This window comes from Oryzias latipes, chromosome 3 (assembly GCF_002234675.1).
Source record: "Oryzias latipes chromosome 3, ASM223467v1".
In the NCBI taxonomy this organism is placed as follows: domain Eukaryota; kingdom Metazoa; phylum Chordata; class Actinopteri; order Beloniformes; family Adrianichthyidae; genus Oryzias; species Oryzias latipes.
The window spans coordinates 37,995,584-38,019,757 of NC_019861.2; the positions used below are offsets into that span (position 1 = coordinate 37,995,584).

A 24,174-nucleotide genomic window follows, 5' to 3' on the forward strand; every position below is an offset into this window, starting at 1 on the left:
GTCTCCCTATTATTGAAGGGAAATCAAATGTGATGAGATTCTGTGTCGATGACGTTTCTGCTCTTAACTGGTTTCACTCCTATCTCACAGATCGACACTTTTTTGTAAGTATGGATACTCGGTCCTCAGGAGTCCATGAAATAGGTTGTGGGGTTCCCCAGGGTTCAATCTTGGGTCCAATACTTTTTAACTTGTATATGTTGCCTCTTGGGGAGGTCATCAGGAGACACGGCGTTGACTTTCACAGCTATGCTGATGATACACAGCTTTACGTCGCCGTGTATCCTGATGACCTTGAACCTGTCAGCACTCTTTTAAACTGCATTTTAGATATAAAGCTGTGGATGGCAGAAAACTTCTTGCAGCTCAACCAGGACAAAACTGAAGTTTTAATCATTGGTCCTGAAGACAAGAGAGAGATGATTTTAGCCAAACTTAGGAATTTTAAATCTTCTCAGTGTGTGAGAAACCTGGGCGTTCTTTTTGACTCTGAGCTGAATTTTATTCCTCACATCAAAAACATTGTGAAAATAGGATTTTATCATCTCAAAAACATTGCCAGAGTCGCCCGTTCCTCTCTCTTGCCAGCACAGAGGTGCTAATGCATGCTTTTATTTTCAGTCGTTTAGATTACTGTAATGCCCTGCTCTCTGGTTTACCCAAAAAGTCGATCTCAAATCTACAACTTCTACAGAACTCAGCGGCCTGACGAGAACCAGAGGGCGGGAACACATTACACCGGTTTTAAAATCGCTGCATTGGCTCCCTGTGCGTTTCAGGATTGATTTTAAAGTTCTTTTAATGGTTTATAAATGTTTTTATGGTCTTGGGCCCTCTTATTTAAATTATATTATTTTAAAATACGAACCCTCGCGGACCCTGAGGTCCTCTGGCACTGGCCTCTTAGTTGTCCCTAAGGTGAGGACCAAGACACATGGTGAGGCTTCATTCTGCCATTATGGCCCTCGCCTGTGGAACAGCCTGCCGGAGAGCCTCAGGGCCGCAGAGACTGTAGAGGTTTTTAAGAAGAGGCTCAAGACCCACCTTTTTAGTCTGGCTTTTATATGACTTTGATCATTCCTTATGTCTTTTATTATTCATCTATTTATTAATTGAGGTATTTTTTTACATATTTAATTATTTATCTATTTATTTATTTTCTTGTAAGGACTATTATTATCTTTGTTTCTAATATGCAATTCTTTTTATTGTTATTTTAACCAATGATACTTAGGTTATGTTTTAATCACTGACGTTTTTATTTTTTAATTACTAACATTCTTATATCTTATTTTATTTTTTATCTTTTTCTATTTTTATTGTTGTTATTTTATGATCATTTTTATTTTTTATTCTGATGTTTTTTACTCCAGTGTTTCCTCTGGGGGATCCATCGTTCTTGGGCACCACCAGCTTGACCTGTAGGGCGTGCCGTTGCTGTGGTGCCCGTTCTGGTTGGGCGGGCTGGGGTCCCACTCTGTGGTCTAATAGCCATGGATGGGGCCCTGGGCTGCCCTGTGTTGGGCGGGCGCTGCGGTAATGGCCCCTGTGGTCCGGCTGGGCCTTGGAATAAATGGATCCCCATGATATCGTTTCCTCGCTGCAGTACCAAGCCAGACCTTCTTCAACTGCAGTTATTTGTTTCTGTTCACTGTTCTACTGGGGTAACTGGGTGGGTGGGGATGGGGGCGGGGGGTGGTGAGGGAGGGGTACCTTCTTTGTGGGATTGTCCTTTGTTTTCTGTTTTGAACAACTTTCATTTTTTATGACTGTTTTATCTGTTTTTATGTTAAGCGCTTTGTGTTTTTAACCAAAATGAAAGGCGCTATATAAATAAATAAAGTTTGAGTTTGAGTTTATTTGAACGTATCACAACACACTAACACACAATTCACCACAGAGGACAATGACACAACATGACATGACGCACAAAAGACACAAGACTCCGTCATTTCTGTGACCAAAGCTACAAAATAAAATTAAAATAAAGAAAGGGACAAAAAAAGAGGTACGGGAACTAAAACAACAACCAAATAGAGATTTATTGAAAGGTCTTCAATTTTTTGAATCCGTTTCTATTCCCAGAGAAAATGAGTCCAGGAGGAAGTGATCAGATGGGCTTTCAGAATAAAAGCGCACAAAGGATATTTTAGTGTAAATTCACGCTGGACCCATTTGGTTCTTAAAGTTTGTTTCCGCCATAATCCAGAACAACTTCTCAGTCTGAATGAACCCAAGTGGACCCTGGTCCGGGACCTGGAACCGCTCCCTGACCCGTCTCTGGAGGTGGTCTCGGTTCATTTACAATCCGGTCTGCTCTGAGTTTCCTCAGTCTAAACACAATCCGTGCTCGGAGCGGAACAACTGAACCAAAATGGCCACCGTAGCCGGGTATTATGGGATGTAAGCAGAACAGCGGAGCAACATTGAGACACAGCAACTCATTGAAATGAATTCCGGCTCATTGGAACAGCTGTTATCGTGATCCACGTCTTCTCACCGTTTTCCCACAGTCAGAACCACCGGCGGTCCTTTACAGCCGTCGTCCCCTCAGTAACCGACCTGGACTGATCAGTCAGAAATAAAGTTTGAATGAAGGGCTGCAGGACTTCCATTAATCTGCCTCTACAGGCCGGGATTCTTCCCCACGTCCTTCAAGACTGCAATGGCCTGAAGAAGAGCGGTTTGGATGATCCACGTTTTTAAACAAAACGTTCAGAAAAACTCGTTTTTCTTCAACTGAAGGATTTTATTTATAACAAAAATCATATTTTAGAAAAACGTCTGTCTGGTTTTAGACCCCATCACTCCACAGAGGTTAGAAATGATCTCAGGTCCAACTCTGACAAAAGAAAACATCCGTTTTCGTTTTGCTGGACCTCAGTGCAGCTGATGTTGGAGCCAAATTCCCTGTTTTCCTTTCAGAGTCATGAAGTGTCATGACGTCACAGAGAGGCTGTTAGATGGATGATGGATGTTAGATGGAAGCCTGAGAACATCCACATGGTTTTTTGGTCTTGTGTTTGTGTACATTTTCCTTTTTGGAACAAAAAGTAGAATGAAGACCGCGTCTCACTCCGTTTAAGAACAACAGTTTCTGGACAGACTGCAAACTCAATACAAAATAAAGATTGTCTAAACACAACTTGAGGAAATGCTTCATTGTCGTTTATTTCTTTTTCCAAAGCATTAGTTCTTGGATCTAAAATCGTTTTCATCTCATGCACTTGTTCATTTGTTGACGGTCCCTAAGAGGCCTCGCAGCAGCTCCGCTGAACGTCTGTCGACGCTAACCTGACACTAACTTCACCGCGGTTCCGCTCTTCTGCGGGTCGCTCGGACGTCCGGAGGATGTGATCTGCCTCCTGCGGGACGTGAGGCGGACAGAGACGCACTTCAGGCTGTCATGCTCTCCGTTTTCCACAGATGAAGGTATTTTTACTCTTTCTTTCTGTGAGTGATAAGATTTTCTGATGCTCAAAGAAAAGCGACGACTTAAAGAGAGGAAGTTCAACCGACCTGCGCCATAAACAGCAACGTCAATTTCCCGCTAACAAGTGGAAGTGGACTGCAACTTGAATTCAGTCAAAGTGGAGTTTTGGCGCTTCTGCAGAAACTGTTTGAAGTCCCTTCAAAAAGAAGCTTCATAGCCCGGTGCTGTCCAGATGTGGACCCCCCATGGGTAAATAAGGCCTTCAGTTTGGGCTTTAACTTTGCATCGTGTTGGAGGCTGATGAGGAGGAAGATCACAGAAACTCACTGAAAAGGCTTTGGAGGAGTTACAGAGAAGAAGAACATTCAGTGCACTGACCAGCAGAACTGCAGAGTAGAGGGCTGCATTGGGATCGGGTCCCGCCGGGTCCCGCGGGACCCAACCCAAATCTCGCGGGATTGGGCGGTTTGGATTGTGCTGCGGGCGGGAGCGGGCGGCAAAAAATAAACCCTGCGGGACCAGTGCTGCCATGAATATCTCATGAATATATATTAGCGGACTACGTTAGGCTGTGCAGCTGTTGGATTCTTATGTACTGAAGCTCCGTGAAGGCACCAGGTAGAGACGCCCAATGGCCTCTGTCATCTAACCTGTTGTTGGGGGTGCGCCCCGCCCCGCCTCTTACTAAGAGCGCGCTTCAGGCCGTCTGTCTGCGCGCGCACACACGGACACTTTTAACCGAACAGGATTTGTGAAAATATATTTAATATTTAAGTTGCACATTACACAAGAGGAATGCATCAAAAGATGAGGCTGGAGGAGGACATGAATCTTTTTAATAATATCAATAAAAATACATGTTTTTTTCCTGCGGGACGGGGGACGATACAAAATCAATGCATCTCTATTACTGTGCGGGACTAAGTTCTCTGAGTTTTGCGGGTGCGGGCGGGAGTGGACATACATATTGCGGGAGCGGGCGGGAGTGTAACGCATACGTTGCGGGAGCGGGCGGGATTGGTCAAAAATTCAGCGGGCGCGGGCGGGAGCGGGATGAAGAAAATAGTCCCGCGCAGGGCTCTACTGCAGAGCTTGAAGTTTGATCCTGCAGACAGCGCCACCTTGTGGCAAGTGGTGCAGCAGACGTACAGGGAACCCAAAGGAGCACGGGGGAGGGAAGATCGGGGAGGAGAGCCTTCAAGAGCCGAGGCCCACCAACTGGGCCGGTGTCTGTACCAAAAGTGTTCTGCCTGCAAAAACTGTTCGGGGTCCTGCGACTAATGATGACATCACACTATTTGATTGGCTGTACGTTGGTCCGATGACGTGTCAGATAGTGATTGGTCTGGACCAGGGGGGTCAAACTCACTGAGGGCCACATTAGCATAGTGTCTGTCCTCAAAGGGCCGGATAGAACTTAAACATGTAACTAAATGTAATGAAAAATAAATGTAACTGCTCCTTAATGTTAAATAACTCATTATTTATTTATTCTAACTTTTTAAAGTGACAATTCCAGCTGCATAGAAAACATATGTTTGCTTTAAGTCCTAATGTTTAGTTGCCCAATCTGATATTTCAAGTCCCATTCCCCCTAAATATGAATAAATACACACCAATTTTTATTTTAAGTCATTAAAAACTTTTATGCTCTCGCGGGTAGAGCTGTGACAGTGTCCAATTTTTGATCACCGCGGTGATGAACCACCAGGGGGCGCCATGTTGCAGTTAACCGTAGCCCCCCCACACAAAAACCCCACAAAATCTCCCAACGGCCGCATCAGAAATAAATACAATTACAGCGTAGTATTCCTTATTAACAAATAATAGTCACAACTAACTACTACCTATCTAACTAATGAACTAACTATATAGGTGTTGTAGATTGACTGTGACTGTGTCCGTGCGCACACACTTGTGTTGGGGGTGCGTGTTGATTCTTCTGCTCTCTAGCTGCACGCGAGTTTTACCTGTCCTCTCTGGTACAGACATCTTCTCAGAATATTATTTATTGCCCAGTAATAAACAGACTGCAGACCCTTTTCACCTTTCTGGTAGCCATGAAGCCAGACACCCATGAAGAACGCGGGGCAGGAGGCTCCACCTTTGTTTATTGCACAAGATAGTTCCCAAACAAATGATGTAGTGATATTCATGGAAATCTAACAGCGTGCGTTCATGTTTGGTGTCAGAGAGTGAAGGAGAACAGTAATCCCCCCCCAACACAAAATCCTCTGTCGTGCACTCAAGAACGCACGCAGCTTGTGGAGGAAATGAATACAAATGGAAATTAATAATTAGAACGCAGTAAACTTGTCGTATTTCCTCGCGAATTTCCTACTTCCTGTTGTAGAATGAGGATGTGTGCTTCTGAAATCGCGCCTGTGTGTGTAAGGGAGCTGCGTGCAGCAGAGGCAGCGAGAGCTCGCCGACGAGAGAGAGTGACAGGCGCGGTGGAGAAAAGGAGAGAACAGTCTGAAAGAAAGAAGGAAAGTCTGAACACAGGACTAGCAGAAAGAGTAAATTATCACCAAAAATGAATGAGTTTAATGTGTTTATTATAGTTCCAATCAAGCACCATGTGCGGAACTTTCGAAAAAAAAAAAAAAAGTGCGGTTATGCGGTGATGAGGTCATCGTCACAGCCCTAATCGTGGGCCACATAAAATGACATGGCGGGCCACATTTCGCCCGCGGGCCTTGGGTTTGACACATGTGGTCTGGACAAATTACAGTTCTACCATAGAAGAAGAAATGATGGGTTCTGTTATAAACAAACAAAGCTCCAACGAGCGAGATGATCCTCTAAACAGGCTTTTATTTTTGTTATGATTATTATTAAGTTCATGTTCGCTTACAGTTTTTTAAATCCAAGCGCCCAGTGCTTTATTATTGGCAGAACTGACCCAGAAGAAGGGCTAAGATAAGGTTAATACGCGCTAAAAAAATGTAGCCACACAAACATCATTTAGCCGTGCTAACATCATTTGGCCGCACTAACAACATTTAGCCGATCTAACATTTAGCCGTACTAACAACATTTAGCCATGCTAACAACATTTAGCCGCACTAACAACATTTAGCCGATATAACATTTAGCCGCGCTAACAACATTTAGCAGCGCTAACAACATTTAGCCGCGCTAACAACATTTAGCCGCGCTAACAACATTTAGCAGCGCTAACATTTAGCCGCGCTAACAACATTTAACCGCGCTAACAACATTTAGCCATGCTAACAACATTTAGCCGCACTAACAACATTTAGCCGATATAACATTTAGCCGCGCTAACAACATTTAGCAGCGCTAACAACATTTAGCCGCGCTAACAACATTTAGCCGCGCTAACGACATTTAGCAGCGCTAACATTTAGCCGCGCTAACAACATTTAGCGGCCTTTACAACATTTAGCCGCGCTAACAACATTTAGCGGCCTTTACAACATTTAGCCGCGCTAACAACATTTAGCGGCCTTTACAACATTTAGCCGCGCTTACAACATTTAGCAGCGCTAACAACATTTAGCAGCCTTTACAACATTTAGCCGCGCTAACAACATTTAGCGGCCTTTACAACATTTAGCCGCGCTTACAACATTTAGCAGCGCTAACAACATTTAGCCGCGCTAACAACATTTAGCAGCGCTAACATTTAGCCGCGCTAACAACATTTAGCCGCGCTAACAACATTTAGCAGCGCTAACATTTAGCCGCGCTAACAACATTTAGCAGCCTTTACAACATTTAGCCGCGCTAACAACATTTAGCGGCCTTTACAACATTTAGCCGCGCTAACAACATTTAGCAGTGCTAACAACATTTAGCCGCGCTAACAACATTTAGCAGCGCTAACATTTAGCCGCGCTAACAACATTTAGCGGCCTTTACAACATTTAGCCGCGCTAACAACATTTAGCGGCCTTTACAACATTTGGCCGCGCTAACAACATTTAGCAGCGCTAACAACATTTAGCCGCGCTAACAACATTTAGCAGCGCTAACATTTAGCCGCGCTAACAACATTTAGCGGCCTTTACAACATTTAGCCGCGCTAACAACATTTAGCGGCCTTTACAACATTTAGCCGCGCTAACAAAATTTAGCCGATCTAACATTTAGCTGCGCTAACAACATTTAGCCATGCTAACAACATTTAGCAGCGCTAACAACATTTAGTATTGGATTTCCTTAAACTGGAATGACATCAGCCTTTATTTTGTCTGGACCCGACTAGAAACACGAATTCACATGATTGTTAGCATGGTTTCTAAGGACTGTACATTCAAAAGCTAGCTAGCGCACACACCGTCCCAAAGCCGCTTCTCTGCTCGGAGACACAAATCTCCCTGGAGACCCGGTTCTCCTGAGTCCAGCAGCTCGCTCATGCAGAACAGCCGGACGGTCGGCGGTCAGAATCCCCCTCCGGACCGCACACCGTAACAAAACACCCTCCCTGCCTGCAAACACGAAGCTACGAGTCGGGCTGCTCTGATCAGAGACATGCTAGCTACCGTGGAGCAGCAGGTTCGTTCTAACAGCCACAGATCTTTTTACAAAGTGGGTCGTGGAAAAATCTCTATAAACACTACAAAGAATAATGTCAGACACGACTTATGAGGTTACAAAAGGAAATGTGACATGAAAACATGTAGAGCCCGAGCAGATCTCCACGCTACGTAGTTTGTCCTTGTGTGGTTACCGTAGTGTGACATCATCAATGGTGTCCGGCCCCCAAACACTTATGCAGGCCGAACAGTTTTGGTACCGACACCGGCCCACGTTGAAGAGACCGCTAACCAAAGATTAAAACCAGAAAACACCCCCCTCTGTGGCACGCACACACATGAAGAAACTAAATCCACACACACGCCCCAAATGAGCCTGCACCGCCGTCGCCCGACACGCTCCGTCCACACACTCTGCCCTAACAGGAAGGGGGGGGGTGTATAAAACAGGAGTGGAGAATTTGGTTTTAGGACGGCTAAAAACAGCAACCAGTGCCCCCCCTGACCACTCACACACCAACACAACATAAAACCACAATCTAAACCAGCACATCTGGGAGGGCGTGGCACCTCTCAGCAGCTCCTAGGTCCACCGAACCTTGAAGGGGGGGGTAAGAGTGTCCAGCTCACCGAGTGCAGCCTGAAGCCCAGGGCGGACAGGTGGAGCTGGTGGCCCACTGGCTGAAGCTGACTGCAGCAACAGCAGCAACCAATTCATAAATATTAAAACCAAAACAGGCAGAGGCTCAGACCAAATAAAGGGATCAGCTGAGCAGTGAGGAAAGTCATCCACGCCTTCAGCTGGCGTGGGCGCAGAGGGGAGATCCGGATGCCAGAGCTCTTTTTCAGGAAGAACTTATTCAGAAATCCACAGCAGGCTCACAGGGAGACGGCATCTCCACATCACCAGGAAGCCCAGAGGGTGAGCCACCAGGAAATGGGCGGGGCTTGAGCACCGCTCTCCAAGTGCTCAGGTGTTGGGCCAAAACATTTTCATATTGCTTCCAGGTAGTCAGGGGTTACCTGCAGCTGTGCAGCTTCATCCTGCTACAAATGATGCAAAACATGTGGAAGACGCATGGAAAAGGGTTTAGGTCTGTGGTCAGTGAGTTTCACAGTTGGAATACTGAAGTCACAAATCCTTTGGAGGAAGATGACGTTAGATCAAGAGACCTGCTTTGAGGCAAAAATCAGAAAATGAGGAGCAGGAAAGCCTGGACAGCAGCGGAGCAGGAGCTCCGATTGCCCCCATAAATGAAGAAGAAGAGGACATCCTAAAACTGTCAGAGGATTTCACAAGCAGGAACTGGTTCTCTCAGTTCCCCTTCAGGTCGGAGAACAGCGTCATGACGCCATTCTTCTACACGAGTGACACAGGAAGCGGAACACGCAGCGCTACTATGAGTAAAGAGAAAGCAGGAGCGAGTTTGAAGCAGCAGAAAAGAAAAGCTGGAGCCGAATACGGCGTTGGCTGAAAGTCAAGCAAAGTTAAAGGTGTTCAGTGAACATGAGAGCCGGGAACGACGGCTGCTTCTTTGATCAGTTATTAAATGTTGTCTGTGAAAATGATCATAAAAATAATTATTTTAGGCCTAAAATTTAGTTTTCAACATTTTCCACTAACTCCCATGTTGTTTTTAAAAAACATGGATTGAAAACCATGTTTGGCCGTTTGAGTCCATGTGCCTTCTCCAGTAACCCTTGTGCTATCCTATGACCCCCCCCCCTTCCATTGAGGTATTCTCCCAACCATGACAAAGGTGGATAAAGGTGGAAAGATTTCATGGAATCCATGGACACCAGTGAAGATCACAAATCATTGAAGAAAAAAGGTTCAGAGCACTGTCTAGTGGGTCTAGATGACCCAGGTTAAAGTGTCCGACAAGAGGCCACCCACTTTCATTGAGGCGTCTGCACGTCTCTGTTAAACTGAGTCCTGCAGTCAGACGCGAGGCGAAGCTCCGGAGCCTCAGCCGGAGTTTCCGCTCCGTCTGTGATCGCAGACATCTTGAGTCAACTGAAAATCTTCAACAAAGATCAGTGGAAAATTCTTTACTTAATGTACGTTTTTACAGCTTTCATGTTAGCTTCAGATCGACGCTCCGCCTTCACTGCTCGTGCCTGCAGCTAGGGCGGGGTGTTCTTCCACGCAGATTATCGGTCTTTACAACAGTGATGTCATCAGGAGACATGGCAGAAACCTTCATCGTTATGCTGATGACACCCAGTTCTATGTGGCTATGAGACCCAAAGATGAGCTTCTAAGTTGTGTTTCAGATCTTGAAACGTGGATGGGAGAGAACTTTCTAAAGCTCAATCAAGACCAAACAGATTTCAATTTCCGGTCCTGAAGCTGAGAGAGACGAGGTCCAATCCTACTGATCAACTTTTAACCTGTTCTGGCACATCGCCTGTCCGTCCTGGGGTAGAATCCCTCCTTTATGTGGAATCCGTTTTTTCAGGACTTTTTCCTTACCGAGGAGGGTTTAAGGCAGGGGTCGGGAACCTATGGCTCTCGAGCCACATCTGGCTCACAGACAAATCTTCAATTATATAAAAACAAGAATGTAACGTATGGTGTCAATTCAGAGCCTAATGTATTGCACATCAAATCCCCAAATCTGTAACGGCCTGAAACCTGTGGATTGGCGTCCCGGCAGATGCGCGCTCCCATCTTTGAAAAGGGGAGGGGTAGTGGGCGCAGCCGGCAAGGTGAGGCGGCGCTCTGATCAGAAGACGCTGCCCGTCACATACCACACTGCAGCGTTTGGGTGTTGCTGTACTGACGTCTGCATGTGAGCAGTCTGTCTCACCTCTACAGAACATTCAGACCTACGATCACGTTAACGGATGGAAGTCCCAACGCCTGCAGGAAGCTGAAACTCACCACATATCAACCAGACTAGACCATCAGCAGAACCACCACGCAGCACCAGAATCACATTAATGCTAAAACTGCTCATCATTTATCAGCAACAGCATATTGTAGTGTCTATTTCCCACCCTGAGGCACGGAGACTTAACCTCCTTTAAGGTTCTTTATTCTGGTCACTGCAGGCCGTAACCAACGCCAGACAACTAATTCAAAAACTCCTGAATCTTTCCTGGTGAGAGCGCCCCCCCCTACTTTATACCCCCCCCCCCTCCCGCTGTCCTATTTTCCTTATTCGGCCCATAGCTGAACCCCATTGGTCCAAACTCCCCAACGACAGGCTGATCGACAGAACTGAGGGCCAATCAGCATCTCTGCTTGATGCATTCAATGAACTCCAGAATTTAGGACGCGATCCAACAGCCGTCCAGTTAAACTCAGTCCACTACAACAACAATGTTATTAAAAAAGAATCCACAGACTTATTGTACTTTAAACGTTTTCAAATGACATCAAATGCACACATTCACTTGTATTTTTAGTTTGAAACATATTGTGAGGCTCTCACCAAATTACATTTCAAAATATGTGGCGATTGTTTATGGTTCCCGACCCCTGGGGGGTATTCCAGGAAGCACGTTTAAACTCCCCTGACTTTAACCCTGAACTCTGGCTGAAATCCACCTGAACTTGCTTACTCTGGGTATGTTGGTTCCAAAGACCGGATATGAGTTGGCGTAATTACGCTCGACTTGGTAACCCTGGGTTAACGCACGTGCACGGCAGGTACATAAAGACATTCTCAATGGATCACAGATTTCTGGAGTCACCATGGAAACGCGTGGAGAAAAAAAGAGAGAGCTATACTTCAGTCAGACGGAGTCTGAGATTTTAATGACGGCGTATGAAGATTATACGTCCATCAAAAAAGTAACACGGCTGCATCATCAGCAAAAGAAAGAGTTTCTGCTTGGAGAAAAAGAACAAAGTAAACGCACGAGTTTCTGATCTTATTTCCATTTTCCTTGTGACGCATATATATATATATAACATATCCAATTTTGCCACCTTAAAAGAATTACTTCTATTGGTAACAAATAATTGAGTTAAACTTATTCAACCTAATTTCTTAGGTCTATAAAACTCAATAATTGTTTACACAACTCTAATTTACATATTTATCTAACTAAATGTCATATTACTACAATTCAATTAAATGTTTTTCCATCTTAATTCATTAAGGGGGGTCTAAGGGCAGGGATGCCAGTATAGCTTAGTCAGTTTGTTAGTTCATTTTAGTATTTTCCTATTGAACTCTTTGTATTCGTGATCCTTTTGAGTTCATGTTTTACTTCGAAGCCCATTGGGACGACTGTTGTTGTGATTTTGGGCTACAAATAAAATTGAATTAAAATGGAATTATAATTCTTGAACTCTCATCTGCGTTTAAGCCGGCATATATGCTTATTTTTATAACAATAAAAAGGACGGGGAAAAAAATATGCAGAGTGCATAAATGGATTAAAGAATTTTCCGTCATTGTCGTTACAGTGATAGATGGTAGGGGTGCTATATAAACTCATCATCCTATCACTCATGGTGCAGAGACATAAGCTTAGTAAGTCAAAATAACTCAGCAAAACACAGTAAAACAGTTAAACAACTAGACACATTTTGTAAAAAACCCACACTTAAACCCAAATCCGTCCAGACAGGCAAAGGGAATGGTATCCCACAATCCCTTGCGGTGCCGATCTAACAGCAGCACCAAAGTTACACCTACTTAATTGAATTAATTTGAATGAAAGTAAAATAACTGTCTGAAAACTACGTGTTATTTTTAAGGTGACTTAACTAAAAAAATGATTTATCTTAACTAAAGCAAATAATGAAGTTAGATCATAGTATAAAGTTTCTCTTTCCAGCATCCATATATGGTCTTATCATCCTCTCATGGTGGAAAAAGTATTATCTGAGCTTCTTCATCCACTAAATCATCTTCAAATGGACACGCCATGCTGCTTCACCTCTCTGAAAACAAACTAACCTTCAACTAAACCTGCTCCAGACCAGGTTATGTTCAGAACATGAGTTGCTATGGCAACTTGACCTACCCTGAAACGTACCTCCATTTCTGGAACAGAAAGCTGAGGTTATCAACTTCCTTAGCCTCAAACTTATCGTGGGAGCTAGCAGAACCTGCTTCCTGGAATACCCCCCAGGACTCGATCCGGACCAACAGAACTTTTCTTTGTCAAAGACCATAATGATTATTTCTTTCATTCACCTTGTCAAACATGTTTCATTAAAGCTTCCTGTGCTTCAGTCTGCTGCAGTCCGAGTCTTAGACCGGTTCGGGCCTGAAGGCCTGGATCACACCGGGACCTTCCAGACCGGGACCCGGTTCTTTTGAAGGTCCGAGCTGTGACGCAGACCTCCACGTGGTGTTTTATTTTCAACGTGCTTGCGTCGCTCGTTGCCGGTGACGTGCACGCGCTCTGTGCGTGACTCATCAGATTTAAGCAGCATCAGCTGTGCGCGTGAACCCGAAAAGAGAGAGGTGGGATTTCCCGCCGCAGCTCACGGTTCGCCACCTGAGCTCTGCCCGTCCCCCCTGATCGCTCCAGCATGGCCTCCGCCACCTCCACCCCCGCCGCGCGCGGCGGCCGCCGAGGCGCCTGCAGCCCCAGCCCGGGCCAGCCGCCCCGCGTCCAGGAGCGGGGGGAACTGCGGCACCTCAACGACCGCCTGGCCAACTACATCCAGCGGGTCCAGGAGCTGGAGCAGGAGAAGGGCGCCATGCTGCTGCGGCTGCAGGAGCAGGAGGAGGCCACCGCCCGGGAGACGCGCGGCGTGCGGCGGCTGTACGAGGAGGAGCTGGCCGACGTCCGCCGCGCGCTGGACGAGCTGGCGGCGGAGCGGGCCCGCCTGCAGATAGAGCAGGGAAACCAGCGCGAGGACATCCTGAAGCTGCAGAGCAGGTGGGCGCGCGCGCGCGAGCCCCGCCCCCCGCGCGGGGGGCTCCTGCGCCTCATTCAATCCACGGAACCAAAACCGTCAGGGAACGACGGTTCCCCTCCACCCCCCACCATTCTGAAATGTTAAACTGAACAACCGGAAGTCCAGTGAAACTTCAGAGCAAACGTTTCAGAATTCCGTTTCAGACTGATCACCTTCACCGGACCTCTGACTCCCCCCTCATGGTTCTGATCACCTTCACTGGACCTCTGACTCCCCCCTCATGGTTCTGATCACCTTCACCGGACCTCTGACTCCCCCCTCATGGTTCTGATCACCTTCACTGGACCTCTGACTCCCCCCTCATGGTTCTGATCACCTTCACCGGACCTCTGACTCCCCCCTCATGGTTCTGATCACCTTCACTGGACCTCTGACTCCCCCCTCATGGTTCTGATCACCTTCACCGGACCTCTGACTCCCCCCTCATGGTTCTGATCACCTTCACCGGACCTCTGACTCCCCCCTCATGGTTCTGATCTCCTTCACCGGACCTCTGACTCCCCCCTCATGGTTCTGATCACCTTCACCGGACCTCTGACTCCCCCCTCATGGTTCTGATCACCTTCACCGGACCTCTGACTCCCCCCTCATGGTTCTGATCAGAAAACACAAACTCACAGGAAACCCCAAATCCTGAACACGAAAGACCAAACTCCCATGATGCACCTTATTCTCAGTGGGCGTGGTTTAGTAGTTTAACGCCCAAGACCCCTGACAGAACCTTCAGTCTGGGTTCGGTGGAGATTCTGGTTCCACAGAAACCGGATTGGTTCAGATGCCCCCTCCCTTCTCGTTACAGTAGCTCAGATGGGGGTCCGTAGACCACCCGGATCAGACCTCTGTCGCTTAAGTTCTGAAAGGTCCGGTTCCTCTGCTCTCTTTCAGGAACCAGAAGAAGGAGAACGATCTGGCGGCCGCCGTGACTCAGAGGAGGAAAGTGGAGGCCGTCCTGAGCTCCAAGGAGGCGGAGAACCGGAAACTGCTGTCGGAGAACGGGAGACTCGGCGGCGAGGTGGCCGACCTGCAGGTCCAGCTGGAAAACGTGAGCTTGAGTGTTCCGTTCTTCATCGCTGCCGCTCCTCCTCCTCCTCTGAGGAGAAACGATTCAGGCTCCTCTCAGCCTGTAGCGGTTCCCTGCTCCGTGAAGGTCCAGAACCGGCTGTTCTAAAGCCCGCTCCATCCTGTGGGGTTCCTCAGGTCCATTCTCAGCAGATCTTTGGCAAGATGGAAAAGTATCCGGAGAAAATCTGGAAACAACAAAGTTGTGGTTGGATGAAGGTGCGGCTGTGGAGATGATTTATGTCAAACGTTAGAGAAGGTCCTTACATGTTTAGACGTTTGGTAATCTGTTAATTTAGAAACAAAAAACCTCTAAAAAACAGTTGGATTCTGGGAAATTGTGTTTAAATCGACTGAATCAGAGAACTGGACTGAGCAGCTGTGACATCATCCATAGGAAATGGTTCAGTCCAGCTACGGGCGTCGCCATCTTGGAGCCAGATGACACTGATGGTCGGCGTCTGTGTGAGTCACGTTTCTATGGCAACCACCAATCAGAGGTGAGCTTGTTGGAAGTCCACTGAAAGCTGCTCGGTAGATTCCGATAAACATTTAACCAGCAGGCTCCGCCTACTTTTACCAAAGCCTCTGATTGGTCAGTTTATGACTTGAAGAAGTTGAACCACAGAGAAAATACAAAGATGTTACTAAAGGTATCAGATCCAGAACGGTTCTTCTGACCAATAGAACGACTGACAGCTCTTCATCTCTCCGTCGTCTGGGAGTTTGGCTTTCTGGAGCCACTTCCTGTTTGGAACCCAGGGGGGCGGAGTTCTCTGATGCAGTCGATGGTTTAAATGAGTGCTGTGGCGAGTTCAGGAGGGAGTATCAGAGCGTGGGGGCGTGTCCACGCCCTGACCTTTGGCTGTGGTTTTGGACTCACGAGTCCGTGACGCTGCAGAGCCCGGTTCTGCTCGCGGACAAACTTCTTGTTTGGAGGGAGAAGGCGGAGTTTGTGTGATTGACAGAAAAGTGACTCCTGTTGGTCTCCAGGCGGAGCGTTTGCTGGCCGAGACGAAGAACCAGCTGAGTTCTGAGATCCTAAGACGGGTGGAAATGGAGAACCAGGTCCAAACGCTGAAGGAACAGCTGGAACTCCAGAAGAACATCAGCAGACAGGTGAGACCAGAACCTCCTCAAAGTTCTGGCCAGCGTCTGAGCAGAGGAACACGGAACGTCTCGCTCTGTTCTCCACAGGAGATCCTGGAGGTCCGGAGCCGGCAGGAGACCCGTCTGGTGGAGGTGGAGTCGGGACGACGGCGAGAGTTCGAGAGCAAACTGGCGGAGACCATGCAGCAGCTGCGAGAAGACCACACCCTCCAACTGCAGCAGTACAAGGAGGCCATGGAGAAGACCTTCAGCACCAAGGTTCAGGGTTTCCTCAGGAGGGGGGGGGGGGGGGGGGGGCTGTGAGGACCTGTCCGTCACTCTGCTCCTCCTTCAGCTGCAGAACGCCCAGCAGGCCGCCGAGGAGAACGGCGTCTCCGTGTCGACCGCCAGAGAGGAGCTGGAGGCCTCCAGGGAGAAGCTGGAGTCGCTCCGCTCGCAGCTCCAGCAGAACCAGAAAGACGTAAGATCTGCTGGTTCCTCAGAGAACCGGACACCAACAAATGAGCTGAAACTGGAGCAGAACCACAGTTCTGTTCAGAGTGAAAAGAGCCAGAGCTCCTAAAGTCTGGAGGTTTCTTCAGTTCAAAGGAGGAAAACCCACAGAGGTTGAAATAGTCAGTGACTGAAGATGTTCTGAGATCCAAACCGGGTTTTTCAGAACCGCAGAGGTTCTGCTGCTCTGAAGCTCTTCTATGATGGTTCTCCATTGCACAGAATATTGACGTTTGATAAAATCAGACTCTTTTCTTTTGGAACACCAGAACATGGTGTGTTCAAGTGGACCAGCTTGTCTGTTCTTCGGGTCTCTAAAGAGTCTCTGTCCGGGATCTGCAGTTCTGTTGGATCAGAACCTTCCAGGAACATTGTGTAGATCTGGTCAGAAGTCTGGATTCCTCTGATCTTTACGGTTATCGCGTTCCACCTTGTCTCCTGCTGTAGAAACTGGTTCTGGAAGAACGGTTCCAGGAGCTGCAGAGGACTCTGGACCAGGAGCGGGACGCCTGGCAGCAGAGGTTGAGTCTGAAGGAGCGGGAGCTGCTGAGCATGAGAACCCAGATGAACAGCCAGCTGGAGAACCACCAGAACCTCCTGGATGTCAAGCTGGCTCTGGACATGGAGATCAACGCCTACAGGAAGATGCTGGAGGTGGAGGAGCAGAGGTGGGTGGACCGCGGTCGGGGCGGGGCGGGGCGGCGGGACTCCTTCAGGCGTCTTCAGTGTCGCCTCCTGTTCTCCAGGTTGCAGCTGTCTCCCACCCCCCCCAGGCACACCAGCGTTGCTCGCGTTCAGGAGCACCACCAGCTCCGCGGGAAGAAGAGGAAACACGAAGAAGCCACCAGAAGTTCTCCTGCCTACAAGATATGCCGCCGGTCCACGAGGAAAGGAGGCGTGACGGTGGCCGAGGTGGACGTGGGCGGGAAATACGTTCAAATCCAGAACAACTCTGACCAGGTGAGACTGAGAGGAACATCTCCAGGACGAGGTCCACCCAGGCGGGACGTCTGAACCTGCTGCTCCATCAGACGTGGTCCTCACTCAGATCTGTTTGACTGATTGGTTGCTGGGAACCATGACCTCCATGACCTCCATGACCTCCAGGCGTTCTTGTACTGAACCGTGATGTTCGTCTTCTCTCCTCCTCCAGGAGCAGCCGCTCGGTGGTTGGGTCGTTCGCCGCGTCTATCCACATTCTGGAGACGTCTCTTTCCAATTCCCCCCGTCCTGCGTCCTTGCTGGGGGGCAGACCCTCACCGTGAGTACTGCTGGGAGATCTTCAGAGGGGCCTCCTGATGAAACCCACCTCCAGCTCCTGTTGTCCCGTCAGATCTGGTCCTCAGGAGCAGCAGATGAAGCGGAGCCCGGAGACATGGTGCTGGAGAACAACGGGTCGTGGGGGGCCGTCGGTGACATGAGGGTCGTCCTGCTGAACCCCAGCCATGAGGTGGGTGGAGGAAGTCCAGCATCGGCACCGCCGAGGTCTGCAGCATCAACCGGCTTCTGTCCCGCAGGAGGAGTCCGACTGCCGGGTGAGCGTCCAGACCGGAGACGAGGACGACCTCGACTTTGACGACGTCTTCATCGCAGGAAGTGACGGCCGGCACTTCCACCGGAAGGTAAACGCACCTGCTCAGCCAGAGGCTGAGAACGGAGCAGAGGCTGGAGGCTGAGCGCTGGTTCCTCCTGAAGAGAAGGAATGTGGGGAGGGGGGGGTTGCAGAGGGGCGTGGCCTCCAGCTAGATGCATTCAGATGTCCAGGAAGTCAGTTTGACAGAAAATGGCTTCACTGATAAAAGTAAACGGATGTTCCGGAGTCTCTTCCTGGATGAACGTCCCACAAAGTTCCGTGTTTGAACCCTCACGGCCACTGAGGATCAGACCCAAACCCCCACAGGACGCTGCCCTCACCACTTCCTTTGGCCGCTGCAGAAAACCGTCCCAGATCAGTCTAAGATGACTTTCTCCCCCAGAATTTCACAATAAGATATTTTGATCTGGAGGCTTTTATTCAGCAGCATCGACTGTTCCAGACTTTGGACGTGTCAGAGTTCTTTACTGGCCACTCTACAGAGCGTTTTCCAAGTTCTAGTTTGTCTGAATCTACAATTCCAAAATCCAGAACCCTAGAAATTTCCCAGAAGTCTCTGTAAAAAACGGTGTGCATCAATGCTGACTGGATCAGGGAATGTAGACCACAATGCATTGCGTCGGAACAATTTTTGCCAAAAAACTGTTGTTTTTGTTTTACAAAGCATCAGCATTTTTATCTTCAGGAGACGGTGGATCATAAGTAGGCTCCCCCTACTTTTAACAAGTCTTCTGATTGGTCAGTTTACAACTTGAGTAACTTGACCTACAGAAAAATGTCCCGAAAAAATAAGGATTTCCAAGATGTTAAAGGTCGAGTGGTTAGTCTGACCGCTCTTGCAGGTACCTGCGGTTCAGAATGCGGGGGGAGGGGTCCCTCAGTCCAGCTCTCATGTACAGTCCATGGTTCAGGTCTGAGCTTGGTTCCTGTGGTGGGCCGCTGCAGGCCCGGCTCCTGGAAGGTGGACAGATGCGTTTGGGTCAACGTGGCGGCTGCCGCCTGCTTTGGTGGCGCCGCGTGGAGGTCAACCAAACGACGGTGACTGATTCTGAGCTGAGTGTTCTGCTGACGGCCTCCTTTCTCCCAACAGGAACTCTCCAAGGAGGCCAGCTGTGCCGTCATGTGATTTAAAACAATAAATCAAAATTCAATAAAGTTTTTTAAAATCTAAACGTGTTTTCACTCTAAACCTCACGGTGTCTTCATGATCTGAGGGTTTCTGCCTCCAGACGTGAGGCTGAGAGAACCGACGTCCCACAGACGTGGTCCTGTCTGAAGACGTCCCCCCCAGTCTGATGATGTCCCCCCAGTCTGATGATGTCCCCCCAGTCTGAAGACGTTCCCCCCAGTCTGATGATGTCCCCCCAGTCTGAAGATGTCCCCCCAGTCTGAAGACGTCCCCCCAGTCTGAAGACGTCCCCCCATCTGAAGACGTCCCCCCCAGTCTGAAGACGTCCCCCCAGTCTGAAGACGTCCCCCCCCAGTCTGAAGACGTCCCCCCAGTCTGAAGACGTCCCCCCAGTCTGAAGACGTCCCCCCAGTCTGAAGATGTCCCCCCCAGTCTGATGACGTCCCCCCAGTCTGAAGACGTCCTCCCAGTCTGAAGACGTCCCCCCCAGTCAGAAGACGTCCCCCCAGTCTGAAGATGTCCCCCCAGTCTGAAGACGTCCCCCCAGTCTGAAGACGTCCCCCCAGTCTGAAGACGTCCCCCCAGTCTGAAGACGTCCCCCCAGTCTGAAGATGTCCCCCCAGTCTGAAGATGTCCCCCCAGTCTGAAGATGTCCCCCCAGTCTGAAGACGCCCCCCCCAGTCTGAAGACGTCCCCCCAGTCTGATGACGTCCCCCCAGTCTGAAGACGTCCCCCCCCAGTCTGAAGACGTCCCCCCCCAGTCTGAAGACGTCCCCCCCCAGTCTGAAGATGTCCCCCCCAGTCTGAAGACGTCCCCCCAGTCTGAAGACGTCCCCCCAGTCTGAAGACGTCCCCCCCAGTCTGAAGACGCCCCCCCCAGTCTGAAGACGTCCCCCCAGTCTGAAGATGTCCCCCCAGTCTGAAGACGTCCCCCCCCAGTCTTCACGCCGTCATGACTCCTTTCACCGTCTGCCGCCTGCAGGTGGCGCCGCATCCCCTCAGTTCATTCAGAGGTTGAAGGACGTTTTCCTGGAGAACACCGATGTTCTCAGGAGGAGACGCTCTGGACGTCTCCGTCCTCTGAGCCGCTCTGACGTCCAACATAAGCCTCGTCTTCGTGGGGAGCCGGTGCTGACAGCATGAAATGGGAGGGGCTCACCTGTGGTTGACGGCCTGTTCGTTGGGGTTTTGGCGTTTTCTCATTTCTGCAACATTGAATTCATTTGTTAGAAAATGAACGTTTGCAACCAATGCCCCCCCCCCGTAGGTGTTAATACTGATCACTGCACATGTATGGAGACATTTAAGGTTCAAGTTGATTTATTCCTGATTATTTGGTCTTTCATTCAAGTTTAGTTCAAAAAACGGCCGTGACCTTCAGCGTGTTCTAGATGTTGACCATCTGAGCGACCGAGTTTGAACCCCCTGGTTTCCGCTCTCCCTCTAGCTTACAGCCCCCCCCCACACCCTCAACCTAGCATTAACTGTGCAACAGAACCAGCAGCAGCATCAGATCCATCCATCCCGTTCTGGTCCAGATTCCAGCTCCGACCAGGAAAACAAAGACGTTCATGGATCTGCTGGTCTGCTTCAGAAAGGGGCGGGGCTAGGAGACGGTGGCCCCGCCCCCTTTCCGTTGCTGAGTCACAACAAACAGCAGGTTTCTATCTGCTCCTGATTATGATTTGAAGGGGGGAACTGAGGAATCTTCTCCTGCCCCCCCCCCCCCCCCCCACTGAGTTATTGTTAGATCTGTGAAGTGGAGATGAGTTGGGAGGGGGGTCCAGGACTAAGGAGAGTTTTAGTGCACGTCGTCTGTTTGGGAGGGGGCTCCCAGGTTGTCTGGACCTCGGCCTGCCTGGGGCCTCCAGCGTGGGCGGAGTCAGCTGGTGTCAGCGCCGGCGAGGGCTGGAGACGGAGGCTTTATCGGGACGGCCCGCCTCCTGGAGCTTTTCTCCAGCCAGATAGGAGGAGCAGAGGAGGTCCTCTGCCAGCGGGTGTTCCCGTGGGGAACCGTTTATCAGGTCACACCATCAGCGGGGCGTCTGGGAAGGACAGGAGCCGGTTCCAAAACGGGTCGCCACACGTCAGGGAGCTGATGAAGAGGACCTCCTTATCTGAGGATGGGAGGAGCTCCTCCCTCTGAGCGCTCAGGGATCGGCGGACTTCAGCTAAGAGGGGGACACTTTCTTTAAGGACCCGGGTCGGGTCGTCCGGACCCTAGTGGTGGATCCGTCCAGAGCGGGCCGCTGCTTCTCCAGCATGACGGAGTGGACTCTCCTCAAACGCCTGCTGGACGCCGTCCACCATCACTCCACCATGATTGGCCGTCTGTGGCTCACCGTCATGGTCATCTTCAGGCTGCTCATCGTCGCCGTGGCGACCGAGGAAGTGTACACGGACGAGCAGGAGATGTTTGTGTGCAACACGCTGCAGCCGGGATGCTCCACCGTCTGCTACGACGCCTTCGCCCCCATCTCGCAGCCGCGCTTCTGGGTCTTCCACATCATCAGCGTGTCCACGCCGTCGCTCTGCTTCATCATCTACACCTGGCACAGTCTGTCCAAGCCGCCGCACCGCCGCGCGCCGTACGACCGCAGCTGCGACTCCGACAGCTGCTCCGTCCCCTCCCACAAACACCTGGGACACAGTCTGGAGGATGTTCTGGACCACCAGGGGGGGGACCCGGCAGGACCCCGGACCTCAGGGGGGGTCCTGTCCAAATGCTACGTGCTCCACGTGTGCCTGCGAGCTCTGCTGGAGGTGGTGTTCGTGGTGGCGCAGTGGAAGCTCTTCGGGTTCCGGGTTCCGGTCCACTTCCTGTGCCGGTCGCAGCCCTGCAGCCAGCCGGTGGACTGCTTCGTGTCCAGACCCACGGAGAAGACCGTCTTCCTGCTCTTCATGTTCGCCGTGGGCGTCTTCTGCGTCTTCCTCAACCTGCTGGAGCTCAACCACCTGGGCTGGAAGAAGATCCGGCGGGCGGCCCGTCTGAAGGAGGGGGGGGCGTGGGGGGGCCGCGCCGCCAGGAAGGGGGGGTACCACCCCTTTCCCTCCGACAGCCCGTCCCTCACCAGCACCGCCTCCCTGCCCGCGCTGGACCTGGTGGGGGGCCAGCAGCCGGACTGGACCTGCGCCGTGAGCTTTTCCTCAGAACCACCAGGGAGGCCGGAGCGCCAGAGGGGGGAGAACTCCCCCCCAAAGAACAAGAAAGGAGCACAGACGAGGAGCGCCGAGGTCTGGATCTAGACTCTGAGAGCCGTCAGAGCGTCGGATGGGGAACGTTTTGGACTTTGTTCTGACCCGATGGACAGCTCCTCCAAGTGCAGCTGTTCTGAGCTGCGTTTCTGCTTCACACGGATCCGCCAGATTCAGTGGTGACGCTTGGGTGGGTCCACGGAACCGATCCGTCACGGTCCAAGTTGTAGAACCCAAAGAGGAACCAAAGACATCTCCAAAACAGAACCAGCTGTTGCTTAGTGAAGCTTCAAACATTTAAACCCAGATTTCATGAAGAGGGATTTACAGAACCAGAAGGTCCAAGGTCGGACCCTCCAGACATTCGGATCCTGTTCAGACTGAGTTCACGCAGAGCAACCACTGTTGCTATGACAACGTGAACATCATGGAGAATTAAAGTGACTCAGTGCAGAGGAAGCTCTCATGCTTTCCTTGCAGACACCAACCGTCCCGTCTGAAGACCGTCCCCCACTTCTGTCTGTCACGCCGCACGGATCGGTATTTGGACTTTCCAGAACCCTTCAGAGGACATCTGCAGCCCGTCTAGAACCTCACCACCTTCTGAAGAACCTCCGACGTCTCAGCTGTGGGTCAAACAGAGGACTCCAAGCACACATGTTTCAGGCCCCCCCTCGTTGGTGGATTGAAGTCTGGTTCTGGATCCGGTTTGGCTCCTCTGTTCCTCACAGAGGACTTCCCAGACCAGCTGGGAGAGGCAGAGGCCCAGCATGTCAGAGGTCACAGACCCCCACCCTCTATGTCAGAAAAGATCCCTGACCCCAGAGGTCACTGAGGGAGGGGGATGATGACCTCTACGTAGTTGACGGGGAAGAAGCCGGCGTCTCCGTTGATCATGCCCTCGTACCAGTTCTGATCCAGCTGGTTGGCGAGGATGATGGTGTCCCCCTCCCTGAAGCCCAGCTCGCCGTCGTTCTCGGGGTCAAAGTCGTACAGGGCGCGGCAGCACGGCTGATCCGGGACCTCCCCCTCTGCTGCAAACACAGGAGGTCATTAGGGGGGTTCTGCAGCTGTGCAGCATCGGACCAACCGATACGCAATCCTCACCCGGAAAGTCGCCTCTGCTGGGGGGGCTCTCTGGCCACGAAAGGGCGGCGGAGGTCATGTGACCTATTGGAAGAGATGGAAACGTGGCCGTCAATCAATACTTTATGGCAATGATGTGTTGGTCCTGGGTTTTATCTAAAAGTCCAACTTCCCCTCAGAGATAAACCGATAGGCTCCGCCCATTTGCAGTACTGAGAATAAATTATGCTAAGAAGAGGGCGTGGCCGTTTTAATGACACGACAGTCATGAACTGCCTCTGTGGGTGTGTCCCAACCACTGACGGGCTTGTTCCTGGGTTGGTGATGTCATATTGGGTCAAGATGGCGCCTAAACCAATAGGTCACATGACCACAGGGTGCAGACTATCCTGTGACTATCGTAGTGTTAGCTAGGATGCAAACCCCGATGCTAACCTGCTAACACTAATGCTAGCCTGCTAACACTAATGCTAGCCTGCTAACACTAATGCTAGCCTGCTAACACTTATGCTAGCCTGCTAACAATTATGCTAGCCTGCTAAAACTAATTCTAGCCTGCTAACAATTATGCTAGCCTGCTAAAACTAATGCTAGCCTGCTAACACTAATGATAGCCTGCTAACACTTATGCTAGCCTGCTAACACTTATGCTAGCCTGCTAACAGTAATGCTAGCCTG

General features: G+C 50.1%; 3 protein-coding genes across 7 annotated transcripts in view; 2 read left to right on the forward strand and 1 right to left on the reverse strand.

The window, feature by feature from the left end:
- The first annotated feature begins 13,302 nt into the window (after positions 1 to 13,302).
- Positions 13,303 to 19,258, forward strand: LOC101168604 (lamin-L(III)). Its single transcript, XM_023953797.1, has 11 exons — positions 13,303 to 13,791; positions 14,717 to 14,873; positions 15,884 to 16,009; positions 16,088 to 16,258; positions 16,335 to 16,460; positions 16,940 to 17,160; positions 17,239 to 17,452; positions 17,646 to 17,753; positions 17,826 to 17,942; positions 18,010 to 18,114; positions 19,177 to 19,258. The coding sequence occupies exons 1-11, from the start codon at positions 13,439 to 13,441 to the stop codon at positions 19,210 to 19,212; spliced, it is 1,734 nt and encodes a 577-aa protein (XP_023809565.1). The 5' UTR covers positions 13,303 to 13,438; the 3' UTR covers positions 19,213 to 19,258.
- A 2,219-nt stretch (positions 19,259 to 21,477) lies between these two features.
- On the forward strand, positions 21,478 to 22,474 carry LOC101168849 (gap junction delta-2 protein-like). The gene has a single exon (XM_023953804.1). It carries the CDS (start codon positions 21,478 to 21,480, stop codon positions 22,459 to 22,461), a length of 984 nt encoding a protein of 327 aa, XP_023809572.1. The 3' UTR covers positions 22,462 to 22,474.
- A 218-nt stretch (positions 22,475 to 22,692) lies between these two features.
- LOC101169096 (endophilin-A3) overlaps positions 22,693 to 24,174 on the reverse strand; it is a 7,329-nt gene continuing 5,847 nt past the window's right edge. For 2 of the 5 annotated variants that reach the window (XM_023953798.1, XM_023953802.1), the window contains exons 9-11: positions 23,932 to 23,934; positions 23,518 to 23,580; positions 22,693 to 23,444 (exon numbers count right to left, since the gene is read on the reverse strand). In XM_023953798.1, the coding sequence (XP_023809566.1) occupies positions 23,239 to 23,444; positions 23,518 to 23,580; positions 23,932 to 23,934 (272 nt within the window). In that variant the 3' untranslated portion in view covers positions 22,693 to 23,238. The remainder of the gene's footprint in view (positions 23,445 to 23,517; positions 23,581 to 23,931; positions 23,935 to 24,174) is intronic. The other 3 variants (XM_023953800.1, XM_023953801.1, XM_023953799.1) reach the window with 3 other exon arrangements.

Excerpts from the sequence above, each read along its gene's own strand:
- LOC101168604 (XM_023953797.1), top strand. The coding sequence starts at position 13,439 with ATGGCCTCCGCCACCTCCACCCCCGCCGCGCGCGGCGGCCGCCGAGGC. Across the intron at positions 16,259-16,334 it reads AGAAGACCTTCAGCACCAAG|CTGCAGAACGCCCAGCAGGC; the intron begins GTTCAGGGTTTC and ends CTCCTCCTTCAG. Across the intron at positions 18,115-19,176 it reads GCCGGCACTTCCACCGGAAG|GAACTCTCCAAGGAGGCCAG; the intron begins GTAAACGCACCT and ends TTCTCCCAACAG.
- LOC101168849 (XM_023953804.1), top strand. The coding sequence starts at position 21,478 with ATGACGGAGTGGACTCTCCTCAAACGCCTGCTGGACGCCGTCCACCAT.